We start from the raw sequence: 22,830 nt of genomic DNA, 5'->3' as shown, positions 1-22,830 counted from the left end.
ATCCATGTGATCATCTCTCATACAGAGAGGAGAATGACAGGCAGCTTGTTTACACAAGCTGCCTGACTTTCTCCCTCTCCCCCGCCGATCGCAGAGTGGCCGGCGGCGATCGGGTCCGCCGGTCACACGCGCGGGGGGGTCCGTGACCACGCGGGAGCGGGAGCGCGCCTCCGGCGGCGCGCGCTCGCTCCCTAAACCCTCACAGGCGAGCGACGTAGACCTACGTCACTTTGCCTGTGAGGGGCTGACCGCCGCCGTAGATAGTCGTGCGGCGGTCGGCAAGTGGTTAACAACCAATGAGTCATCAGCTGCCAGCAGGTTTCCCCGCCCCCACGCCAAAATAGAAGAGAAAAAAAAAAACAGCGTGGCCCCCCCACCAAAATCCATACCAGACCCTTATCTGAGCATGCAGCCCAGGGGGTCAGTAAAGGGAGGGGACAAGTGAGCGTCCCTCCTCCTGAACCATACCAAGCTACGTGCCCTCACCATGGGGGGGTACTTTGGGGCAGGTGGGACTCTGGCCCCCTTAAGCAACTTGTCCCCATGGGCAGGGGGCTTATTGGAATCTGGAAGCCCCATTTAACAAGGGGGCCCCCATATCTCGCCCCCCCTATGTGAATGAATATGGGTACATAGTACCGCTACTAATTCACCAAAAAAAGGTGTAGTGTAAAAAATGACAGTAGGCAGTTTTTGACAAGTTCTTCATTTAAAAACAAAAATAAAAAACAATGTCCCCCAATGTAAATCAATCACAACGCCTGCCACCACCACTGACTTTAAAAAAGAAATAAAACAGTCCACTCCGTCTGACATTTCTTAAATAACTAAGAGGGCCCCCATATCTCGGCCCCCCTATGTGAATGAATATGGGGTACATAATACCCCTACTAATTCACCAAAAAAAGGTGTAGTGTAAAAAATGACAGTAGGCAGTTTTTTGACAAGTTCTTTATTTAAAAAAACAAAAATAAAAAACAATGTCCCCGATGTAGATCAAACACAATGCCTGCCACCGCCACTGACCTGAAAAAAGAAATAAAACGGTCCACCCCGTCTGAAAGTTCTTAAATAACTAAGGGGCGGGGTCATGCACTGACATCACGGGGTGGCCCCGCCCCCTTGTGACATCTTCGCCCATCGGCATGCTGGGGTTTGCCAATGACAGAAAATGTTGTAAGGACACATACCTGCTTTATATTGTCACTCCTTTGCTAAAATCAACTTTGAGGTAAAAAAAGCATTGCCTTACTTTTTTCGGCCGGTGAGTGACGCCTGTGTCTTTTAAAGTGTAGCCTAATTTATTTAGTGCTCTTTGATTTTTTTTCTGTTAAAAAAATATTAAAATAATAAGACTAATGACCTGGCAATTTTTATAGAACAGGTCCAGGATAGAAGAAAGGAGCTTCGGTAACCCTTAGTAGCTATTTAAAGCCAATTGTTTTCTTACAACCACACCCTAATTTCACCTTCCTGGTGTTTTCCATTGCATTTCACTTAAATACTGAATTCTTAGCGTCATTCATCCTCAGTTAAAATCATTAGACTCCTGGAAATTTCACTTACTCTCTTTTGTCCAAATGCTGCAAAGAGAGATGGGGGGCTTTGCTCCCTGATTTTATGTCAAACAGTTAAGAAGATCTGGCAACACTGTGTTGGACCTAGGAAGGGAAATATTAGAAAAATTACAAATATTACATTTTTAACAGTTTTTTTTCTTAACTCCTTCATACCCACAGGCATAAAGACACAATGGATGTCAGAAGAGGGATTAGTAAACGGGTGGCATGTAATCTGCTGGCCTATTTGCATAAGGCCTGGTACTAAGGAAAGGATACATTTTTTTTTTAATAACCCCTCTAAAGCACCCCTGTTGTAGAAGGGCATGTGATTTCCAGCATGGTTTTCATACCAGTTCATCGAAAGTCCATGGTATTTGCAAAGCTGAAAAGTAAACATTGTAGAACATGATTTGTTAATAAGTGAATTTTTCAACTATTTATCAGGAAAGTCAGAATTCCTTATCTGCATACAGCGTACATATTCAATGACAGCCTCCATGTTTCTTTCAGGAAAAGTTATCTTTAACATGAAAACATAATAAAGTCTAGATTTTAGCAGATGTAAATCCAATGGAATTTTTTGTTTTTGTCTTTATCACTTTTTCATTCTAGATTGTCAATGGGTATTTTGTGCACTACTTTGCACCACCAAAGTTGACTGGCGTGCCAAAACATGTTGTTTATGTGATTGACAAAAGTGGTTCCATGTATGGTAGAAAAATGGATCAGGTAGGATGATTCTAATTTATTATGTTTTCATTTTGTAACATATGTATCTTGCATAGGTTTTAAAGTTTAGTGACATATTTACAAACTGTTAACATTTACCATGTATTTTCTTTTGGAGAGCTTTATTCCCTTTTTGATGCTACACTTCAATGCATGTAGTAGCATAAATACAGTTTGTGTAAATTGTTAGCTTTGCATTGATACAATTGAGTCTTGTTGAGGAGGGCACAGGTTAGCATGACAGCAACTTTTTCACAGGTTTGCAGTCGCTTAAAATTCAAAAGATAATGTATTGTCCAATAAGGCCTCATGCACACTCGGAACATTTTTACCAAAACGCAGCTAACTGCTCTGTGTGCGATTACATGCAAACAGCAGCAGCTCTGCTGCCAGCCCACCATTACTTTGAATGGGCTGACGGCCGTTTTTGATTACATGATCTGATCATTCCAGCGGCAAGAGTCTGCAGCTTTATGTCGTAAGTATCCGGCGGCCACACCCAACCAACCGCGTGAAGGAGGCCTAACTGTATCAGCTAAATTAATAATTTTTTATGCACTTGTTGAAAGTGGTGTTCTTTTTTTTTTAGTTGAAAGAAGCATTATTTGTAAGTAGAACTACATTTCCAAAATGCTTACTTCCCTATATCTACTCTTGACTGATGGTTAGACAAAGAAGAAGAAAGGCAACTCACTTGTTGCACTGTTAAAATGAACCTATAATTAACTTTACAACCCTACACAAATAAATTCCTACATTTTTGACATGTCACAACAAGCAATAAAAATAAAAAAATAAACAAAAAAAATAAACAAATAAACAAATAAAAAATAAAAAAATAAAAACAATAACTTTTTTTAACTACTTCCATACCGCTGGACGTCATATGACGCCCTGGGCTTTCAGTGGAGATATCTGAATGATGCCTTGCAGCTGCAGGCATCATTCAGATATCTTTCTTTTCCACCGGCGATTCCCTGCACAGTAAAAACAATCATAGTGGCTGTTCAGTCGTTTGATTGTTTTTACAGGCGGCGTAAGGGGACATTCCCGCCCCCTCCCACGGCTCCTCGATGCTTCTACTGGCTCACCCGTGTGATTGGCAAGCCAGAAAATGAATCAGCTGTTTACCATAGAGCTGACTGAGTCATATCTATGACTTTAGGAGGCCAGGTGCAACGTTATGATGTCACTTCTGGCCCCGGCAGATGTAAACACTGAAGTTTTTTTCGGCTGGAAAGCCAGTATTGTTTTTTGATCTCAGGCATTCCAGAGGAGAGATCTGGGGACTTATAGACCCCAGATCTTGCTGTAAAGAGGACCTGTTATGCCCTATTCCTAATACAAGGGATGTTTACATTCCTTGTAATAGGAAAAAAGTGGTAAAAAAAAATAAGGGGAAAGTGTAATAATAAAAAAATTAGATAAAATAAACAATTAAAAAAAATGTAAAATTAAAGCACCCCCATTCCCTCGTGCTTGCACGCAGAAGCAAACGCATTCATAATTTGTGTCCGCATAACGACATTTAAACCACACATGTGTCACCGCAAACATTACAGCGAGAGCAATATTTGAAGACCCCCCTCTTTAACTCTAAATTGGTAACCTGTAAAAAAAACATTTAAAGCATAGCCTATAAAGATTTTTAAGTACCAAAGTTTGGCGCCATTCAACGAGTGTGCGCAATTTTAAAGCATGACATGCTAAATATCTATTTACTCAGCATAACAGCATCTTTTGCATTATACAAAAAATTGGGCTAACTTTACTGTTTATTTATTTTTTTTAATTCATGAAAGTGTTTTTTTCCAAAAAAATCACGTTTAAAAAATTGCTGCGCAAAAACCCTGTGACATAAAAAAGGAGAGATCAATATATAAGAAAAAAGGAACTTTTTTCAACCATTTTTGCAACTAAGTGCTGGTCATCTACTCTGGGCTGGTACAACCCTTTCCCATATGTGCTTGTAGGCAAAATTGTTGAAAAAAGTTCCTTTTTTCTTATATATTGATCGGTCTGTGTGGGGTCTGAGAGAGAGGCACTGGAGGAAGAATCTACCAGTTTCCCTAGGTGGATAGATTACCATACGAGTTGTGGCGGCATTCCATCCTATTTGAGACCTGGTATACAGCATACCACTTACCAAGGCTAGACCCCAAGGGGTCATCTGGTAAGTGTGTAGGACATCTGGTGGTGGATTTCTTTTCCTCGTGTTATCTTGCCATAAGGAGGCACCTTTTTTCACAGCACTGAGCACATTATAAGTCACTGGACTAATTTTTGTTGTTGATACTGCATTTGCAATTTTGCACACAAGGACTGTCTTCATTATAAACACAAGTTGTGAACAAAAGGAAGTATTCCTTTGTGAACACAGAAGCACCTTAAGTCACCATATTGATTTTTGGTGCTAATATTGCATCTGCATTTTTGCACACAAGTGTTGTCACTAATTTTATCTTATAATTTTTTATACATAGAGTGTTTATGCACTGTCACTTTTATTATTGTGACACTTGCACTGTGCACTGTCACTTTATTTGAATATTTAAACCAGGAATATTTATTTGTGTATACACCTATTTAGATATTTTTTGTACCACTAATTCTGAGCGCTGTCTCTTTCTATTTTATAATCTTTCATTAACACATGTTGTTTTAAGACTAGCAGCTCAGAAACACTTTTATTAAATTAATTCCTTATTTATATAATTTTTACCTAGTCGCGGTCACGTGACCCTCCCTTTTGAGTCACTTGGTTTATTTATTCAATGAAATAAGCTGCCAATGCTCCTGAATAAAAAGAGAAAACAGATTTGCAGCATTCTCATCAGTGCAGTGCACAAGAACACATGGTGAATGCCTCACTATCAGTTGTGGTGAGCTGCAATGCATGTGCACCAAAGGAGTGTGGCCTTAGTTAAAAATGAATGGCACCCCAACATGCTAACACATGTAACATGCATTAACGTGCTTTGCTCATTAACCACTTCTGGACTGGAAGGATTTGCCCCCTTAATGACCAGGCCATTTTTTGTGATTTGGCAACTTTAACAGACAATTGCGCATTCGTGCATCGCTGTACCCAAATACAATTGATGTCCTTTTTTTCCTCTTAAATAGAGCTTTCTATTGGTGGTATTTGATCACCTCTGCGATTTTAATTTTTTGTGCGACAATTCTGAAAAAAAACAAACAAACAATATTTTTCACTTTCTGCTATATAACATTCCCAAACAAAAAAATAAAAAATTTACATTTTTTAACATTTTAGGCCAATTTGTTTTCTGCTACATATTTTTGGTAAAATAACATCGCAATAAGCATATTTCGATTGGTTTGCGCAAAAGTTATCGCGTCTACTAACTGCGGGAAAGCTTTATGTAATTTTTATTGTTTTTTTTTTTACTAGTAATGGCGCTACCTATAGGTGACAGAGTGTCAACTAAAAAAATGTGTGCCTCAAAGTGGTAAAGTTGAGAGACAGTGCATTATAATAAATAAAATAGTGCAAAAAAATGGGTATTATTCCACTTTGGGTAAATTATTTTTTGCTGTGTATGGTGACCAGCGTGAGAAAGTGCTCATGTGCAAATAAATAAATAAATCAACAATGGTGGAAGGAAAAGTGATGATAATTTATTCCAAAAAAGAATTTACCATATATATATATACAGTGCAAAGTATATCAATATCACTGAAGATAGATCTGGTAAAACAGTGCTGAACAATTACTACGGGAATTCTTACAAGGTGCAAACAAATAAAGAGTGAAAAGAAATTCCCAATGTGTTGAAAAAGAAAATTGCATCCACCTGTGTAGCCACTAGGTGTCGCAACTAGTATACGACCTGTTTTCCATGGTTTTACAATGGAATGAAGTAGGCAGAGTTCCAGGGGTTCCTACCCTCAGGCGAGCAGGCACACGCCAGTAGATATCATAAAATAAAAGAGAAGGAGGACCCCATTGATGCAGTATACAAGTAATAGTTAATTGCGAGCATAAAGAACTCACGGTGCAGGCAGTTGGTGATCAGTTCGGTCTCGCCGGGAAGCTTCCGTGTTCCACGGTCGGATGTTCGAAAACCGGAAGTGACGTATGACGCAATAGACTCCGCCCAATTTTTTAGTTGACACTCTGTCACCTATAGGTAGCGCCGGGGGAACTTTTTTGCACTTTCACCTATTTTAACCCCTTGGGGTTTTGTTGCTGGCAGCTTACACCTTATTATTTATACACGGTATTCACACAACTCCATAGCGCTGGTCACCTCTGTCTTTTTATAATGGTCAGCTGTGTTTACAACAGCTGACCGTTCTTCTCTCTCAGCGGGGAGCGATCACGGGTGGCAGGCGGCAATTAGAGATGCCTGCCCCGTGCATCGGAGTCCCTGCTGCCAAGTGGGGGTGGAAGGGCGCCGGTGGCAGCGCACACTTTCCCCTAGCTGCAGGCACGCAACCAACGTATACCTAAGGCAGTTTGCGCAGGAGGGCCAGCCTGCTGCAGTATTTCTGCAGCGGGCGGTCCTGGAGCGGTTAATGAAATGCACCAGAACAGAGAAGTGAAAATGGGCCCAAAAGGTATATCTGATTCCAGGTCTACTTTAATGCCTTTGCTAAATGAAGAATACCCGAATTGCTGTGAGCCACCTCTTACTATTTTCATTCTTTTCAGACAAAGCAAGCTCTACTTAAAATCCTGAATGACACTGCCGAACATGATTACTTCAATTTGGTACTGTTTAGCCATGATGTTACTGTGTGGAGTGATTCAATGGTAAAAGCAACCCCAGAAAACTTGGAAAAAGCCAAAAGTTTTGTCAATCAAATTCAAGCTTCAGGCTGTAAGTAACCCAATAAGCTGGAACATCATTTTAAGATAAGTTGTAAACCTGCTTTACACAAGATTTACACAAGACCATATATATAGTTGTAATGGACAAGATGTTTAGCTCTCCTAACATAATCTATTAGCTTTTTTTTTTCACCTGCAAAACAGTGAGTCCAGTCAGAACAGAAAGAAAGTCCACAATTGAAAAGCTTCCCACACAGGGGGTTCCCACCATCAATATGGAAAAGAACAGTATTCAGCCTCCTGGCTCTCTTTCCAACTCCAGTTTTTGTCTAACCCACAATTATTTTGAATTTGATGGGGAGTTTTATTTGCAAATTAATGGCACAGCTATGGGGGCGAATTTTGCCCCCAGCTATGCATATCTGACAATGGGTATGTCGGAAGCCAATCATATTTGGAAGAACAACCCATATATCTCCCATATTATCTTCTATGGGAGATATATAGATGACATTATTGTCATCTGTGATGGCCCTGAACCCTTATTTTTGGAGTTTGTCGGTCATTGTAATGTCAATACATACAATTTATCCTTCACTTCGGTACATAGCCCTGCAGAATTAGCTTTCTTGGATCTCATGCTATACCACAAAGAGCAAGATTGAAGCTAAGAATTATACCAAGCCTATGGCTGGCAATTCGTTTTTACATTTTCATAGCTGTCACCATCCTAGGTGGATTATTAACATCCCGAAAAGTTAGTATTGCAGACTACAAAGAAATTGCACCAATGATGAGGATTATGCTGAACAGAGTGCTCTTTTGAAGCATAAATTTGCTGACAAAGCTTTCCCTGAACCTCTTCTGGACTCGGCCCACAGTATGTATCTGACAGGCCATATACAGAGGAAGAAAGATACACCTGACACACAGTCTGTTACACCCAGAAATTCAAAAAAATAGAACAAGTCCTAGCCAAGCATTGGTCAATCCTCTTAGAGGACCCACACCTAAGGGGGAGTTTACCATCCAAGCCAAAAGTTACGTACAGAAAAGCTAGGAATATAAAAAAAAATGGTGGCTCCTAGCAAACTAAAAGGTCAACCTAAATCTTTTACGCAAGGGCCATGCCTTATTCCACTCATAGGCATGTACCAATGCCGGAAGAAATTGTGTCTTACTTGCAAACATGTGACTCATGCACAAAAGGACTATATGATCAAAGGCAAAATCCATTTAATCCAAAAGTTCTATAACTGTTCTACGGAATTTGTTATTTATTGCTTGACGTGCCTGTGTGGTCTTTTTTTACGTGGGGAGAACAATCCGCACCCTGAGGAAGAGATTTGGAGAACATCGCCGATTTGTATAAGTGGTAGATAAGCATAGTGTTCCACGACATTTTTTAAAATATCATGACCAATCATCTCTTGGACTCAGGGTGTGGATTCTAAAATCTATACCAGCCACCTCCTCGACTCCTGAACGTTTTAAACATGCCAGAGAGAGGCATATTGGATTTATAGTTTGGATACTTTGGTGCCGAAGAAATTGAAACCAACTCAATATCAACATCTGACACCGTCCAGTATTCCCAGTTTTTGGCCGATACTATTATTATTTATTATCAATTTTAATTTTGTAAAATATAATTTGATCATTTTTATTTTTTTAATTTATTTTTTATTTTTAATTTTTATTAATTTTAAATTAATTTTCATTGTTATTATCCACATAATTGATCTTGCACCTTCCATTAAGCTGATAGTTCATTATTTTTGTGTTTTAGGATTTTAGTAATTCTTGATTATTCATGATTCACATTTATTGTTATTATTTTTTCTGTTATTGTTTTTTGTTATGTTACTTTAATCCAGTGTGTGAATAACTCCTATTAATGAGTATTTCAATTTCCCCTTCTTACACAAACTGTGCATATATGCAGAGATTAGTCTCATAATTGTATGTCTGAAGTTGTTTCTCATGTAGATAAAATAGTTGTGTTGCGGTGAAATCCGTGGCTTTTAGGACTCAGTTACTGTGTACTTGCCCTATATAATCCCTTACCTAAAATGGCGCTCTTGAGGCCCGAGGAAGGAGCACATGCTCCGCAAACGCGTCACCTGCGCCTATACGTCACATCCGGGAAGCGACATCAGGAGAGTCCTCTGTGCATTCCAGACACCAGGAATCACTGGTAATTACCGGCTTTTGCTGTAGGAGCCGTGACCGCTCGAGCCATCATGAATCACTATACCGGACTGATGGACCTATACATAATGGATGCCCTTATGCTCCTTTCACTTGTTCGTTTGTGAGTACCCTTGCATATGAATTTTATTCCTAATAAACCCTTCCTACTACACTTAGAGTGACGCTTGTGTTCTCCTTGCAGCTGTTTTCAAGTCCCTTCTTACTTGCCACCAGAGCAGCCTTCAGTGTATATGGAGAATATATATGGACTTTTATATGGACTATTTTATAGAGACTGACATCCCTCATTTAGGTCCCTAGTGTGGAACCTGAGGGTCCCACATTTTTCCTCTCTTGCGCCAGTATTTATGCAATCTCTTTCCAACTCTACTGCTCAAGCCTCCTCCAGACCATCTAACACACATCCCAGTGCTTGAGCACAAACGCTGTACCTCAGTTTTCCTTTTCCTGTAGCTCCCTGCTGCTCCGTCTTTCACTCTGGCTCAGGCCTCTGTCTATCCTGGATAGAACAGTGTAGACATGCACCTCTCTTCTCCCTTGCACACATACTGACTCCCGGGGGAGTGGAACTCCAATTCTGACTCTAATATGAACCCAGCACACATCTGCACTATTAGTGTGCCTGTTTTCTGTAAGTCTTAGCGTAGACTGCCATTTTACACAGTGGCATGGCCTCGTCCTGCCACAATATATACAGCACATCACCATTTCTCTAGATAAATCTATTTCTAAAGGTGCTAATGACATGAAAAATTTCATCACATATTGGTAACAACCCATGCAATCCATACTTACAAAGAAACCAAAACAAATACATTCAGAAATGAAGTTATGTGTTATAAAATGGAATGACGTTAAACAGTATTGCACACATTAACTGAAATGTATTTAATACTTGGTACAAAATCCTTTGTTTGTAATGACAGCTTCAAGACAGCTCCTGTATGGAGAAATTAGCCTCATGCATTGCTCAGGTGTGATTTTGGGCCATTCTTCCACACAAACAGCCTTCATATCTTGGCTCTGTGGGCCTCTTATATGAACTCTGATCTTTAGTTCTTTCTAAAGATTTTCTATTGGATTCAAGTCAGGTGATTGGCTGGGCCATTCTAGCAGCTTTATTTTTTTTTCTTTGAGACCAATTGAGTGTTTCCTTGGCTTTTTGTTTGGGATTTTTGTCTTGCTGAAATTTAAACCCTTGTTTCATCTTCATCATCCTGGTAGATGACAGCAGTTTTTTATCAAGAATGTCTTGGTACATTATACCATTCATCCTTCCTTCAATGCATACCTCCCAACATTTGAACTTCAGAATGTGGGACACTGGAGGAGGGAAAAAACCTGCCGCAGTAAAATGTGGCATGGTCAATTGCTTAGCGGGGGGAGAACATTAAAATAGTCAGGGACTGCATAGCAACCAGCAACTGTTGAGACAATGAAGACTTTGGTGAGAAGTATATAATGTATAGTATTGTGAAATAGTGCAGGAGTGTGTAATGCACAGAATGCACGGGACAGGAGTATGTAATATACAGAATGCAGGGGGCGGCTCGTCCATTCCTCCCGATCCCATTCCAGCTCCATCCACCACCCTGCTCCAGTCCTGGCTCCATCCACCATCCTGATCCAAACCTGGCTCCATCCCCCACCCGGATCTAATCCTGGCCCCATCCCCTGATCCCATTCCAATTCTATCCATTACAAAAATCTCATCTCGGCTCCATCTGTTCCCTGATTTCATCCCCGCTCCAGCCATCCCCCAATCCCATACCAGCTCCAGCCATCCCCCAATCCCATACCAGCTCCATCCATCCCCCACACCCATCCCAGCTCCATCCATCCCCTACACCCATCCCAACTCCATCTTTCCCCCTTATCCCATTCCAGCTCCATCCATCCCCCCTCACCCATCCCAGCTCCATCCATCCCCCTCACCCATACCAGCTCCATTCATCCCCCACACCCATCCCAGCTTCATCCATCCCCCCTCACCCTCACCCATACCAGCTCCATCGATCCCCACACCCATCCCAGTTCCATCCATTCCCCCTCACCCATTCCAGCTCCATCCACCCCCACTCACCCATACCAGCTCCATCCATCCCCACTCACCCATACCAGCTCCATCCATCCCCCCTCACACATACCAGCTCCATCCATCCCCCACCCATACCAGCTCCATCCACCCCCCCCCCACCTGCTCCATCCACCCCTACACCCGTACCAGCTCCATCCATTCCCCCCTCACCCATCCAAGCTCCATCCATCCCCACTCACCCATTCCAGCTCCATCCATCACCCCCACCCATACCAGCTCCATCCACCCCTACACCTGTACCAGCTCCCTCAGTTCTCCCCTAACCCATCCCAACTCCATCCATCCCCCAGACCCATCCCAGCTCCATCCTTCACCCTGATCCCATCCTATCTTCATCCATCCCCCACACCCATACCAGCTCTATCCATCCCCCCACACACACATCCCAGCTCCATCCATCTACCTGATCCCATCTCAGCTCCATTCATCTCCCACACCCCTCCCATCTCCATCCATCCCCCACACCCATCCCAGCTCCATCCATCCCCCACACCCATGCCAGCTCCATCCGACCCCCCACACCCATCCCAGCTCAGTCCATCCCCCACACCCATCCCAGCTCTGTCCATTTATCCATCCTCCCTCACCCATCCCAGCTCCATCCATCCCCCCTTCACCCATACCAGATCAATCCATCCCCCTCAGTCATCCCAGATCAATCCATCCCCCTCAGTCATCCCAGCTGCATCCATCCCCCTCACCCATACCAGCTCCACCCATCCCCCCCTTCACCCATACCAGATCAATCCATCCCCCTCAGTCATCCCAGCTCTATCCAACCCCCCATCCATACCAGCTCCATCCTTCCCCCCTCACCCATCCCAGCTCTATCCATCCACCCTCACCCATAGCAGCTCCATTCATCCCAACTCCATCCATCCATCCCACCCTCACCCTTACCAGCTCCATCCATCCTCCCATCACTCATCCCAGCTCCCTCCACCCCCCACACCCATCCCAGCTTCATCTATCCCCCACACCCATCCCAGCTCTGTCCACCCCCCTCACCCATACCAGCTCCATCCTCTCTCCACTCTTTACTCATCCCACCTCCATCTATTCCCCCCTCACCCATCTCAGCTCCATCCATCCCCCACACCAGGGGCGGACTGACCATTAGGGCACTCGGGCACTGCCCGAGGGTCTGGGGCCAGTAGCGGGCACCATGAGAGTATCTCTGTGCCAAGGAATCTGTGCTTATCCCAGAGCTGGAATAAGTTCCAGCACTGAGCTCTGGTAACTGGCCTGCCAGGGGCTCGCTAGTGTTGGGCACTCAGGACACCTTCCACACATTTCTTGAGGGGTGCCCAGACTCCCTCACAGAGCGATCTCCCCTCTGTAGCAGCCGACACCAGCATCTCTCCCTCCTGAGCCTGCACACCATACAGAGAGCTCACTGAATATCCTCCTCCTCGGCTCTGATGTACACAGACATAAGGAGGAGGAGTCGGGGAGGAGGAGCAATAAACTGCAAGAGCCATGCAGCCGGGGGGAGAGATGCTGGTCACGGCGTGCAGGAATCAAGCCGCCCCGCACCACCGCGGGCATTCCTGGACTCAGCCCGATTTGCCAGGACTCCGGGACACAGTCCATTTTCCAGGACGGTCCCGGCGAATCAGGGACTGTTGGGAGGTATGTTCAATGACATGAAGTTTGCCAGTACCTTATGCTGAAAAACAGCCCCACACCATGATGTTCCCAACTCCAAACTTCACTGTTGATTTGGGAGTATGGGAGTGTTTTGGCATCCAAAGAGTTCAATTTTGGTCTCATCTGACCAAAGGATATTCTCCAAGTATTTTGCAGGCTTGTCTAAATGTTGTGCAGCAAACTTTAAACAAGCTTCAACATGTTTTTTCTTCAGCAATGGAGTCTTGTGTGGTGAGCATGCTTACGGGCCATGGCGGTTGAGTGCATTACTTATTGTTTTCTTTGAAACAATTGTACCTGCTAATTCCAGGTCTTTCTGAAGCTCTCCACAAGTGGTTTTTGGCTCTTGGACAACTCTTCTGATAATTCTTTTCAGGAAATCTTGCAAGGAGCACCTGGTTGTGGCCAGTTTATGGTGAAATTATGTTCTGTCCACTTCCAGGTTATGGCAAGAGTGCTCACTGGAACATTCAGAAGTTTAGAAAGCCTTCTGTAACCATTGGCATCAGTATGTTTTGCAACAATAAGGTTGCAAATGTCTTGAGAGAGCACTTTGCTTTTACCCATCATGAGGTGTTTCTTGTGTGAAACCTTGGTAATGACACCTTTTTTATAGGCAATCAGTTGAGACGGAACCAGCTGATGTTAATTTGCACTGACAAGGGGCAGGATTTCTTTCTAATTACTGATAAATTTCAGCTGGTGTCTTGGCTTTCCATGCCTTTTTGCACCTCCCTTTCTTAATGTGTTCAATACTTTTTCCCTGTGTCCTTCCTTTTTTTTTTACAAATAACTTAATGTCTGAACTTACCGTATTTGTTTTGATTTATTTTTATGTTTGGATTGCGTGGGTTGTTACCGACATGTGGTGAAAATTTCATGTCAATAGCACCTTAAGAAATATATTTACTTAAAATTGGTGACTTGTTGTTCAGTACTTATTTTACCCGCTGTATATGTACAGTATATGTGTGTGTATGTATGTTTGTTTATATATATATATATATATATATATATATATATATATAAATATATTGAGTGAAAAAATAGAGAACAAACATGGTTTGCTTCATGGACTGATTTAATAAAATAAAAACAATGTACTATAAAAAATCCAATGGAATAGTTTGATATATTGGTATGTGTAAGTGGCGCTACTCAATGTAGTATATGCAAAATTCTGTGTGTATTATGTTCAAAACCAGGTGTAAATAATATTAATAATAAGATAAATTTAATAATAAGTATATATAAATATAAATTATATATAAAAACAGTGCTTGTGTCCACTCGTGACAAACAAAATTATAAAAATTATATAAACCAGTAAAGTGATATGTGCATCATTAAACTCAGTGCCATGAACAAACAAACAATATACCAATATATAAAAATTGTGCACTAAAGTTCAAAGTGTTAAAGCCGTAACAAATTAAAAAATTATTAAAAACTTGTGCAAATGGTGCAAAAAGAACAATAAATGTCTATGGCGAATTAGAAAGTCAGGAACAGATGCTGGTTGTGAAATATACTTTCATCCGTGTGGTGAAACCAGTCTTATAAATTGCACTTGGAAAAGTGCTTCTGTGAAAGTGAAAATCCGTGAAGCCCCATACAATATAGGGGGACTATGGTGAAGACTAGATGATATATCAGATGTGGTTTTATACTTGGCCTTTGCTGTGCTCAGTGCGGTATACCGTGCCCCTATAGAAATGCACTCACCGCAATGCCCTCCCCATAAAGGGGTATCAAGCCAGCACAGCAAATGGGTGGTCCTGCGGGTTCCCTCTGGATCCTTTAGGTCCTGCCAGGTGTGGGAGAAGCGTGCCCTCAAAGCCTCGGGATGGTCCTCAAATGGCCCCAAATACAGAAGGTAGACACTCCATTGTACAAACTTTTATTTCCTATGGGATATGGGATTATGGGATAGTTGTCTATCAAAACAAGATGACACCTGACATGTTTCGGACTTGTTGAAAGTATTGTCCTTCTTCAGAGGTGACAACAAGGTTTGACAACGAATCTAAACATAAATATAAATATTAATGCATATAATAAGTACATACATCAAAATAGTACATATATACTGTACTGCTGGTGTCTTGTAACACAGCGCAGTACTTACATGCCCAGTAAGGATTGATTTAGCGGTCCAATAATGATTCTCAAATACCAAATAGATGATGAAAGCTGGAGCTTGTTGGTGAAGGAGCTCAATGCTGGAAAGGCTGTGGCAGGTGCGGTGTTGGACTGAAAAGCAAGCTATTGCTACACAGGTCTCAAGGATCCGGGGCTGGTAAAAATTACCTATTGCCCTAATATAGTCAGCTGCTGCATCCAAAAACACAATAACAAAACAGTGAGTCAATAGTTTTGTATGTATTCTTGGATACAAAATTAGTATAGTGGAATAAAAAAAAGAACAAAAGCTACATGGGATTTGTGCTTTAGCAAACCAGAGAGTGCCTGTCAGGGTCCGGACTGGCGGCCGATGAAGACACTAGGGGTGGATCCTCTGTGTCAGTGAAGGAATTGCGTGGACCGTACCAGGGGACTGGTTCTAAGTTGCTACTGGTTTTCACCAGAGCCCGCCGCAAGGCGGGATGGACTTGCTGCGGCGGTAGCAACCAGGTCGTGTCCTCCGGTGGCGGCTCAACCTCACGGACAGCTGATACAGGCGTGGTACAGTAGGACAAGGCAAAGGCAAGGTCAGACGTAGCAGAAGGTCAGGGCAGGCGGCAACGGTTCGAAGTCAGGGGCAACGGCAGAAGGTCAGATACACAGGCAGGGAAAATACACAAAACGCTTTCTCAGGGCACTAAGGCAACAAGATCCGGCAAGGACAGGAAGGGGGAGTGGGTTTATATAAGAAACAGGAAACAGGTCACAGGAAACAGGTCACAGGAAACAGGTCACAGGAAACAGGAAACAGGTCACAGGAAACAGGAAGGGAGGTTTGGACCAGGCACCAATTACTGGAGCACAGGCCCCTTAAATTTCAAACAACCGGCGCGCCCGCGCCCTATGGTGCAGGGGCGCACGCGCCGGGAACCACGTGAGCGGGGAGCAGAGGAGGGAGCCGGAGCGGGCACAGGTGAGTGGATCTGGAACGAACGCTGCAAGCGCTCCGGTCCAGAAGCAGGGACCGGAGCGCTCAGCGTTACAGTACCCCCCCCTTTGGTCTCCCCCTCTTTTTGGTACCCAGAAACCTGTGGATGAGCTCCTTGTCGAGGATATTGGACTCGGGCTCCCATGACCTCTCTTTGGGGACCACAATTCTCCCAGTCAACAAGAATTTTTTTTTTACCTCTGACGACCTTGGAGGCGAGGATCTCTTTTACCGAGAAGACGTCAGAGGACCCAGAGACAGGAGCAGGAACGGTAACCTTGGGGGAAAATCGGTTAAGAATGAGGGGTTTGAGAAGGGATACATGAAAGGAGTTAGGAATACGGAGAGAGGGAGGAAGATGGAGTTTGTAAGAGACAGCGTTAATTTGGCTTTTGATTCTAAAAGGCCTGAGGTAACGCGGACCCAGTTTGTAGCTGGGGACCCGAAACCGGATGTATTTGGCAGAGAGCCACACTCTGTCACCAGGGGCAAAGACAGGAGGAGTTCTTTTTTTATCTGCATGTCTCTTCATGCGAGAAGAGGCCAGGGTGAGCGACTTTTGAGTTTCTTTCCAGATGGAGGAGAAGTCCAGGGTCAACTCATCAATGGCAGGAACTCCAGATGAAGTGGGAATGGGGAGGGGGGGGCAGCGGGTGACGGCCATACACCACAAAAAATGGAGATTTGGTGGATGACTCAGAGTCTCTAAAGTTATATGAGAATTCGGCCCAGGGCAACAGGTCGACCCAATCGTCCTGACGGGAGGAGACGAAGTGTCGCAGATAGTCACCAAGGATCTGGTTAACCCTCTCCACTTGCCCATTGGACTGAGGGTGGTAGGCTGAAGAAAAATTCAATTTGATTTTTAATTGGGTGCAGAGTGCTCTCCAGAATTTTGAGATGAACTGAACGCCTCTATCAGAGACGATATGCGTTGGAAGACCATGGAGACGGAATATGTGCAAAAAGAATTGCTTCGCCAACTGTGGCGCAGAGGGGAGGCCAGGAAGCGGGACAAAATGTGCCATTTTGGAAAACCTGTCAACAACCACCCATATGACTGTGTTGCCATGGGATACGGGATGGTCAGTGACGAAGTCCATCGCTATGTGGGACCAAGGCTGTTCAGGCACTGGCAGAGGGAGGAGAAGACCCGCAGGCCTCTGGCGGGGAGTTTTGTCACGTGCGCAGACGGTACAGGCCCGAACGAACTCAGTTGCATCTTTCTCAAAGGAAGGCCACCAATAGTGCCTAGCAATTAGCTGAGTAGTCTTTTTAATTCCAGCGTGACCCGCCAGGTGAGAGGAGTGACCCCATTTGAGAGTCAGGAGGCGAAGATGTGGAGGAACATATGTTTTCCCTGGAGGAACTGGTGCCAGTGAAGCAGGGGCAGCTGAAATCAGACACTCAGGAGGAATGATGTGTTGAAGAACGGTTTTAGCTTCGGAGGCATCGGTGGAGCGTGATAGGGCATCCGCCCTAATTTTCTTATCAGCAGGACGAAAATGGATCTGGAAACTGAATCGGGCAAAGAACAATGACCACCTGGCCTTTCGAGGATTAAGGCGCTGGGCAGACTGAAGGTATGACAAATTTTTGTGGTCAGTGTAGATGGTGATAGGATGAAGGGATCCTTCCAGGAGATGTCTCCATTCCTCTAGTGCCAACTTAATGGCTAGTAGTTCACGGTCTCCAATAGCATAGTTTTTTTCTGGAGGAGAAAAAGTTTTAGAGAAGAAGCCGCAGGTGACATTTTTTCCTTTAGCGGACTTTTGAAGAAGAACCACTCCGGCTCTCACAGAGGAGGCATCTACCTCCAGGAAGAATGGTTTTAGCGGATCGGGCCTAGACAAGACTGGAGCGGAGGCGAAGGCGGTCTTAAGGCGAGTAAAGGCTTCTTCAGCTTGGGGAGGCCAGGATCTCGGATTCGCTTATTTCTTGGTTAGTGCCACAATAGTGGAGAAGTGGGGGATGAACTGGCGGTAGTAATTGGCGAATCCGAGGAAGCGCTGGATAGAGCGAAGTCCCGCGTGGCGTGGCCAATTTAAGACTGCGGAGAGCTTGTCGGGGTCCATTTGAAGACCTTGTCCAGAAACTAGGTATCCAAGAAAAGGAAGACAGCTACGTTCAAAGAGGCACTTTTCAATTTTGGCGTAAAGATGGTTAACACGGAGACGCTGGAGCACTTGACAAACTCCTTCCAGAGTGGAGGAGAAGATTAGTATGTCGTCAAGATAGACCACTACGCAGGTATACAACAAGTCCCGGAAGATCTCATTGACAAAGTCTTGGAAGACTGCAGGGGCATTGCACAGACCAAAAGGCATGACAAGGTACTCGAAGTGGCCATCTCTGGTGTTAAAAGCGGTTTTCCACTCATCTCCTTCACGGATTCTGATGAGGTTATAAGCGCCCCTGAGGTCAAGCTTAGTGAAGACCTTTGCTCCGCGCAGACGGTCAAAGAGCTCCGAGATGAGAGGCAGAGGGTAGCGATTCTTTACCGTGATTTTGTTGAGACCGCGGTAATCAATACAAGGGCGTAGTGACCCATCCTTCTTGGCAACAAAAAAGACATGGCCTTGGTTTCAGGAGCGGAGAGAGGGTAAATCCTGCCACGGGGTGGTGTGGTACCAGGAAGCAAGTCAATGGGGCAGTCGAAGGGTCTATGTGGTGGTAAGACCTCTGCCTGTTTTTTGCAAAAGACGTCAGCAAAGTCTTGATAGGCCTTAGGAAGGCCGAGCAATGGAGAGGAGACTTGTCTAGTAGGTACCGACTTGAGGCAACGAGTGTGGCAGGTAGGGCCCCATGATTTAATGTCCCCAGAGGTCCAGTCGAGGGTAGGAGAGTGGCGCTGGAGCCAAGGCAAGCCAAGAAGAATGTCAGAAGTGCAGTTAGGCAGAACAAAAAATTCAATCGTCTCTTGGTGGAGAACCCCTATGGTCATGAGCACGGGTTCTGTGCGGTAACGCACGGTGCAGTTCAGATTCTCTCCGTTAACTGTAGAAATAAAGAAGGGCTTGACGAGACGGATAACGGGGATGCTAAACCGGTTGATGAAGGAGGCTTTAATGAAGTTTCCTGCAGAACCAGAGTCCAAGAAGGCCTCCGCAGAGAAGGAGACTTTAGCGGCTGGAGAAATTCGTACTGGAACGATCAGGCATGGAGAGGAAGAATTTACACCCAGTGACGCCTCTCCCACGTTCACTAGGTGCGAGCATTTCCCTGACGCTGAGGATGAAGAGGACAGTTCTTTAAGAAGTGTTCCGAGCTCGCACAATATAAACATAAGTTCTCGTTCCTCCGGCGAGACCTCTCTTGCTGGGTCAGGCGAGACCGATCCACTTGCATGGCCTCCTCGGCGGAAGGCACAGTAGCAGGCTGCAAAGGATGCTGGAAGAGAGGAGCCAGGCCTGATGCGAGCAAGATCTTTCTCCTGGCGGAGTTCCTGATGTCTTTCAATGTAGCGCATATCAATGCGAGTAGCCAACTGGATGAGTTCAGTCAGGGAGGCAGGTATCTCTCGTGCGGCCAGACAATCCTTGATATGGCTGGATAAACCTTTTTTAAAGGTCGCACAGAGGGCCTCGTTGTTCCAGTTCAATTCGGAGGCCAGAGTGCGAAACTGTATAGCATATTTGCCTACTGTAGAGTCTCCTTGGACGAGGTTTAGCAAGGCTGTTCCCGTGGACGAGGCATGGGCAGGTTCCTCGAAGACACTGCAGACTTCAGAAACGAAGGACTGGATGGAGGCAGTGGCAGGATCGTTGCAGTCCCAGAGCGGCGTGGCCCAGGCCAAGGCCTTCCCAGATAGTAAACTGACCACGAAGGCCACCTTAGACCGTTCTGTGGGAAACTGGTCTGACAACATCTCCAGGTGCAGGGAACATTGGGACAAGAATCCCCGGCACATCTTAGAGTCCCCATCAAACTTGTCCGGGAGAGACAAGCGGACTCTGGCGGTGGCGGCGGCCACAGGCTGCGGTGGAGAAGCAGATGCAGGCGGTGGAGGCGGCTGCTGCTGAGCTGGAAGAAGCTGCTGCAGCATGGCGGTCAACTGTGCCAGCTGTTGACCTTGCTGAACAATCTGCTGGGACTGCTGGGCAACCACGGTAGTGAGGTCAGCGAGACTAGGCAGCGGCGCATCAGTGGGATCCATGGCCGGATCTACTGTCAGGGTCCAGACTGGCGGCCGATGAAGACACTAGGGGTGGATCCTCTGTGTCAGTGAGGGAATGGCGTGGACCGTACCAGGGGACCGGTTCTAAGTTGCTACTGGTTTTCACCAGAGCCCGCCGCAAGGCGGGATGGACTTGCTGCGGCGGTAGCAACCAGGTCGTGTCCTCCGGTAGCGGCTCAACCTCACGGACAGCTGATACAGGCGTGGTACAGTAGGACAAGGCAAAGGCAAGGTCAGACGTAGCAGAAGGTCAGGGCAGGCGGCAACGGTTCGAAGTCAGGGGCAACGGCAGAAGGTCAGATACACAGGCAGGGAAAATACACAAAACGTTTACTCAGGGCACTAAGGCAACAAGATCCGGCAAGGACAGGAAGGGGGAGTGGGTTTATATAAGAAACAGGAAACAGGTCACAGGAAACAGGAAACAGGTCACAGGAAACAGGAAACAGGAAACAGGTCACAGAAACAGGTCACAGGAAACAGGAAGGGAGGTTTGGACCAGGCACCAATTATTGGAGCACAGGCTCCTTAAATTTCAAACAACCGGCGCGCGCGCGCCCTATGGTGCAGGGGCGCACGCGCCGGGAACCACGTGAGCGGGGAGCGGAGGAGGGAGCCGGAGCGGGCACAGGTGAGTGGATCTGGAACTAACGCTGCGAGCGCTCCGGTCCAGAAGCAGGGACCGGAGCGCTCAGCGTTACAGTGCCACTGATAAAACAGTCCCAATGATGCAAGCTAATTGATATTGAACAGATACTGACACATGATTTTGCTATATTGAATAACTTTAATGACACCTGTACAAGAAAATTAACTGATATCATGAGTTGTAGAACCCTATAATGAAAAAAAGAAAAAGAGGGTTTCCCAAATGTATGGTAGTATCTACATACCTCATCCCAGATGGAGACTTAGAGAGCATGTTGCTCTGTAGCTATCCAGCATGGACTGGTATGTGTGGTAATTTGGTGCTTATAAGTACTTATCTGTATGAAGGCATAGGAACAGCAATCAATAAAGATGAGAACCAGCTGATGGTAGGTACAGACCAAGTTGGGTGGTTACCCTAACTAACAGTGATTGGCATCCTGCGGATCCCCCGATGTGAGGGCGCACAGCGTCACCCAGTCCCAGAACAGGCGTGGTGACATCACGCATCGTCCCATCGCTGGCGCGTGGTGTGTCACGCGCATGCGCAGCAAGAGCAGAAGGTCAGAGATGGAGAATTGTCGTGCAAATGCGGAAGTGGAGTCACAGCATTTGCGATGACTCCATGACACAGACAAAAAGGCCCATCCGCCGAATTGATTCAGCGAAGGGCCTTATTGCGCCGGGGACCTGGGTAAACTGGCCTATATCATATCAAAATGCCGAACTAAAAATAGTGTGAACAACCTAGATAATGCAATGAGCTCCAGGACATACCATCAAGCTCTAACATGAACAAAGTATCATCCATGGTTGAAACACATAGTGACAATGAGTTTTCATCACATTATTTGAAATGCAAAAAAAAAAAGGGGGAAGGGAGAGAAGACCAGAAGGAAAATAATAGGTTATGGTTATAAACCAAATTCACAGGGCCCAGATTTGAAACCCTGTAAAAAGTGTTTAATATTGGTGGCCTCATTTAGTGTCACGGAACCATGAACCAGACGTACAACAACAGATAAGTGAAAATAAGAAGGCTTTATTGAAAATCAAGCTGTAAAGCAAAAGTCCAAACGGAAGGCGAAACCGAGGCAGAGTCCTTGCGAAGCCTGAGGTCAGGAACCAGGAGGGTAGTCAGACGAAGCCACGATCAGGAACCAGCAGGGTAGTCAGACGAAGCCAGGATCAGGAACCAGCAGGGTAGTCAGACGAAGCCAGGATCAGGAACCAGCAGGGTAGTCAGACGAAGCCAGGATCAGGAACCAGAAGCAGCAGCAGTCTTAGAAGCATGTGAACACAGGAGGACCAAGCAAGGAACTGAAGCCACAGACCTCCTATATATATGAGCTAGGCATCCAGCTCCTCCCAGTGGGAAGGAGGAGCCGCAGGGTGGGAGGCTACAAGAGACCCAGAAACCAAGATGGCCGCCAGCACATGTCAAACGAAGGAGAACAGCAAGAAGGTAAGACCATGACAGTACCTCCCCCTCAAGGGCCCCTCCTCCACGGAGTAAAGAACGGTTTCTGAGGGAAGCGTGCGTGGAAGGCTCGGAGCAAGGCAGGAGCATGGACATCTGCAGAGGGAACCCAGGAACGCTCCTCTGGACCATAACCACGCCAATGAACCAAAAACTGCACCCGACCGCGGACCAGGCGTGAGTCCAGGATATTGCTCACCTCATACTCCTCACGATTGCCCACTTGGACCGGACTGGGCCGAGGAACCGAGGAAGTGAAACGATTACACACCAGTGGCTTCAACAGGGAGACATGAAACACGTTGGAGATCCGCATGCCAGGAGGAAGCGCAAGGGCATAGGCTACCGGGTTTACCCTGCGA

At 45.3% G+C, this 22,830-nt stretch overlaps 1 protein-coding gene across 1 annotated transcript in view; it reads left to right on the top strand.

Moving 5' to 3' along the window:
- The window catches only part of LOC309562159 (inter-alpha-trypsin inhibitor heavy chain H3-like), a 234,519-nt gene that overhangs the window by 69,456 nt on the left and 142,233 nt on the right, over nucleotides 1-22,830 (top strand). The window contains exons 8-9 of the mRNA XM_082266284.1: nucleotides 2,175-2,291; nucleotides 6,970-7,138. Coding sequence (XP_082122410.1) covers nucleotides 2,175-2,291; nucleotides 6,970-7,138 — 286 coding nt within the window. The remainder of the gene's footprint in view (nucleotides 1-2,174; nucleotides 2,292-6,969; nucleotides 7,139-22,830) is intronic.

The sequence above is a fragment of the Pelophylax lessonae genome, assembly GCF_965119305.1.
Source record: "Pelophylax lessonae genome assembly, chromosome: 8".
In the NCBI taxonomy this organism is placed as follows: Eukaryota; Metazoa; Chordata; class Amphibia; order Anura; family Ranidae; genus Pelophylax; species Pelophylax lessonae.
The sequence above is the reverse complement of the archived record's forward strand: the minus strand, read 5'-3'. Positions and strand labels throughout refer to the sequence as shown.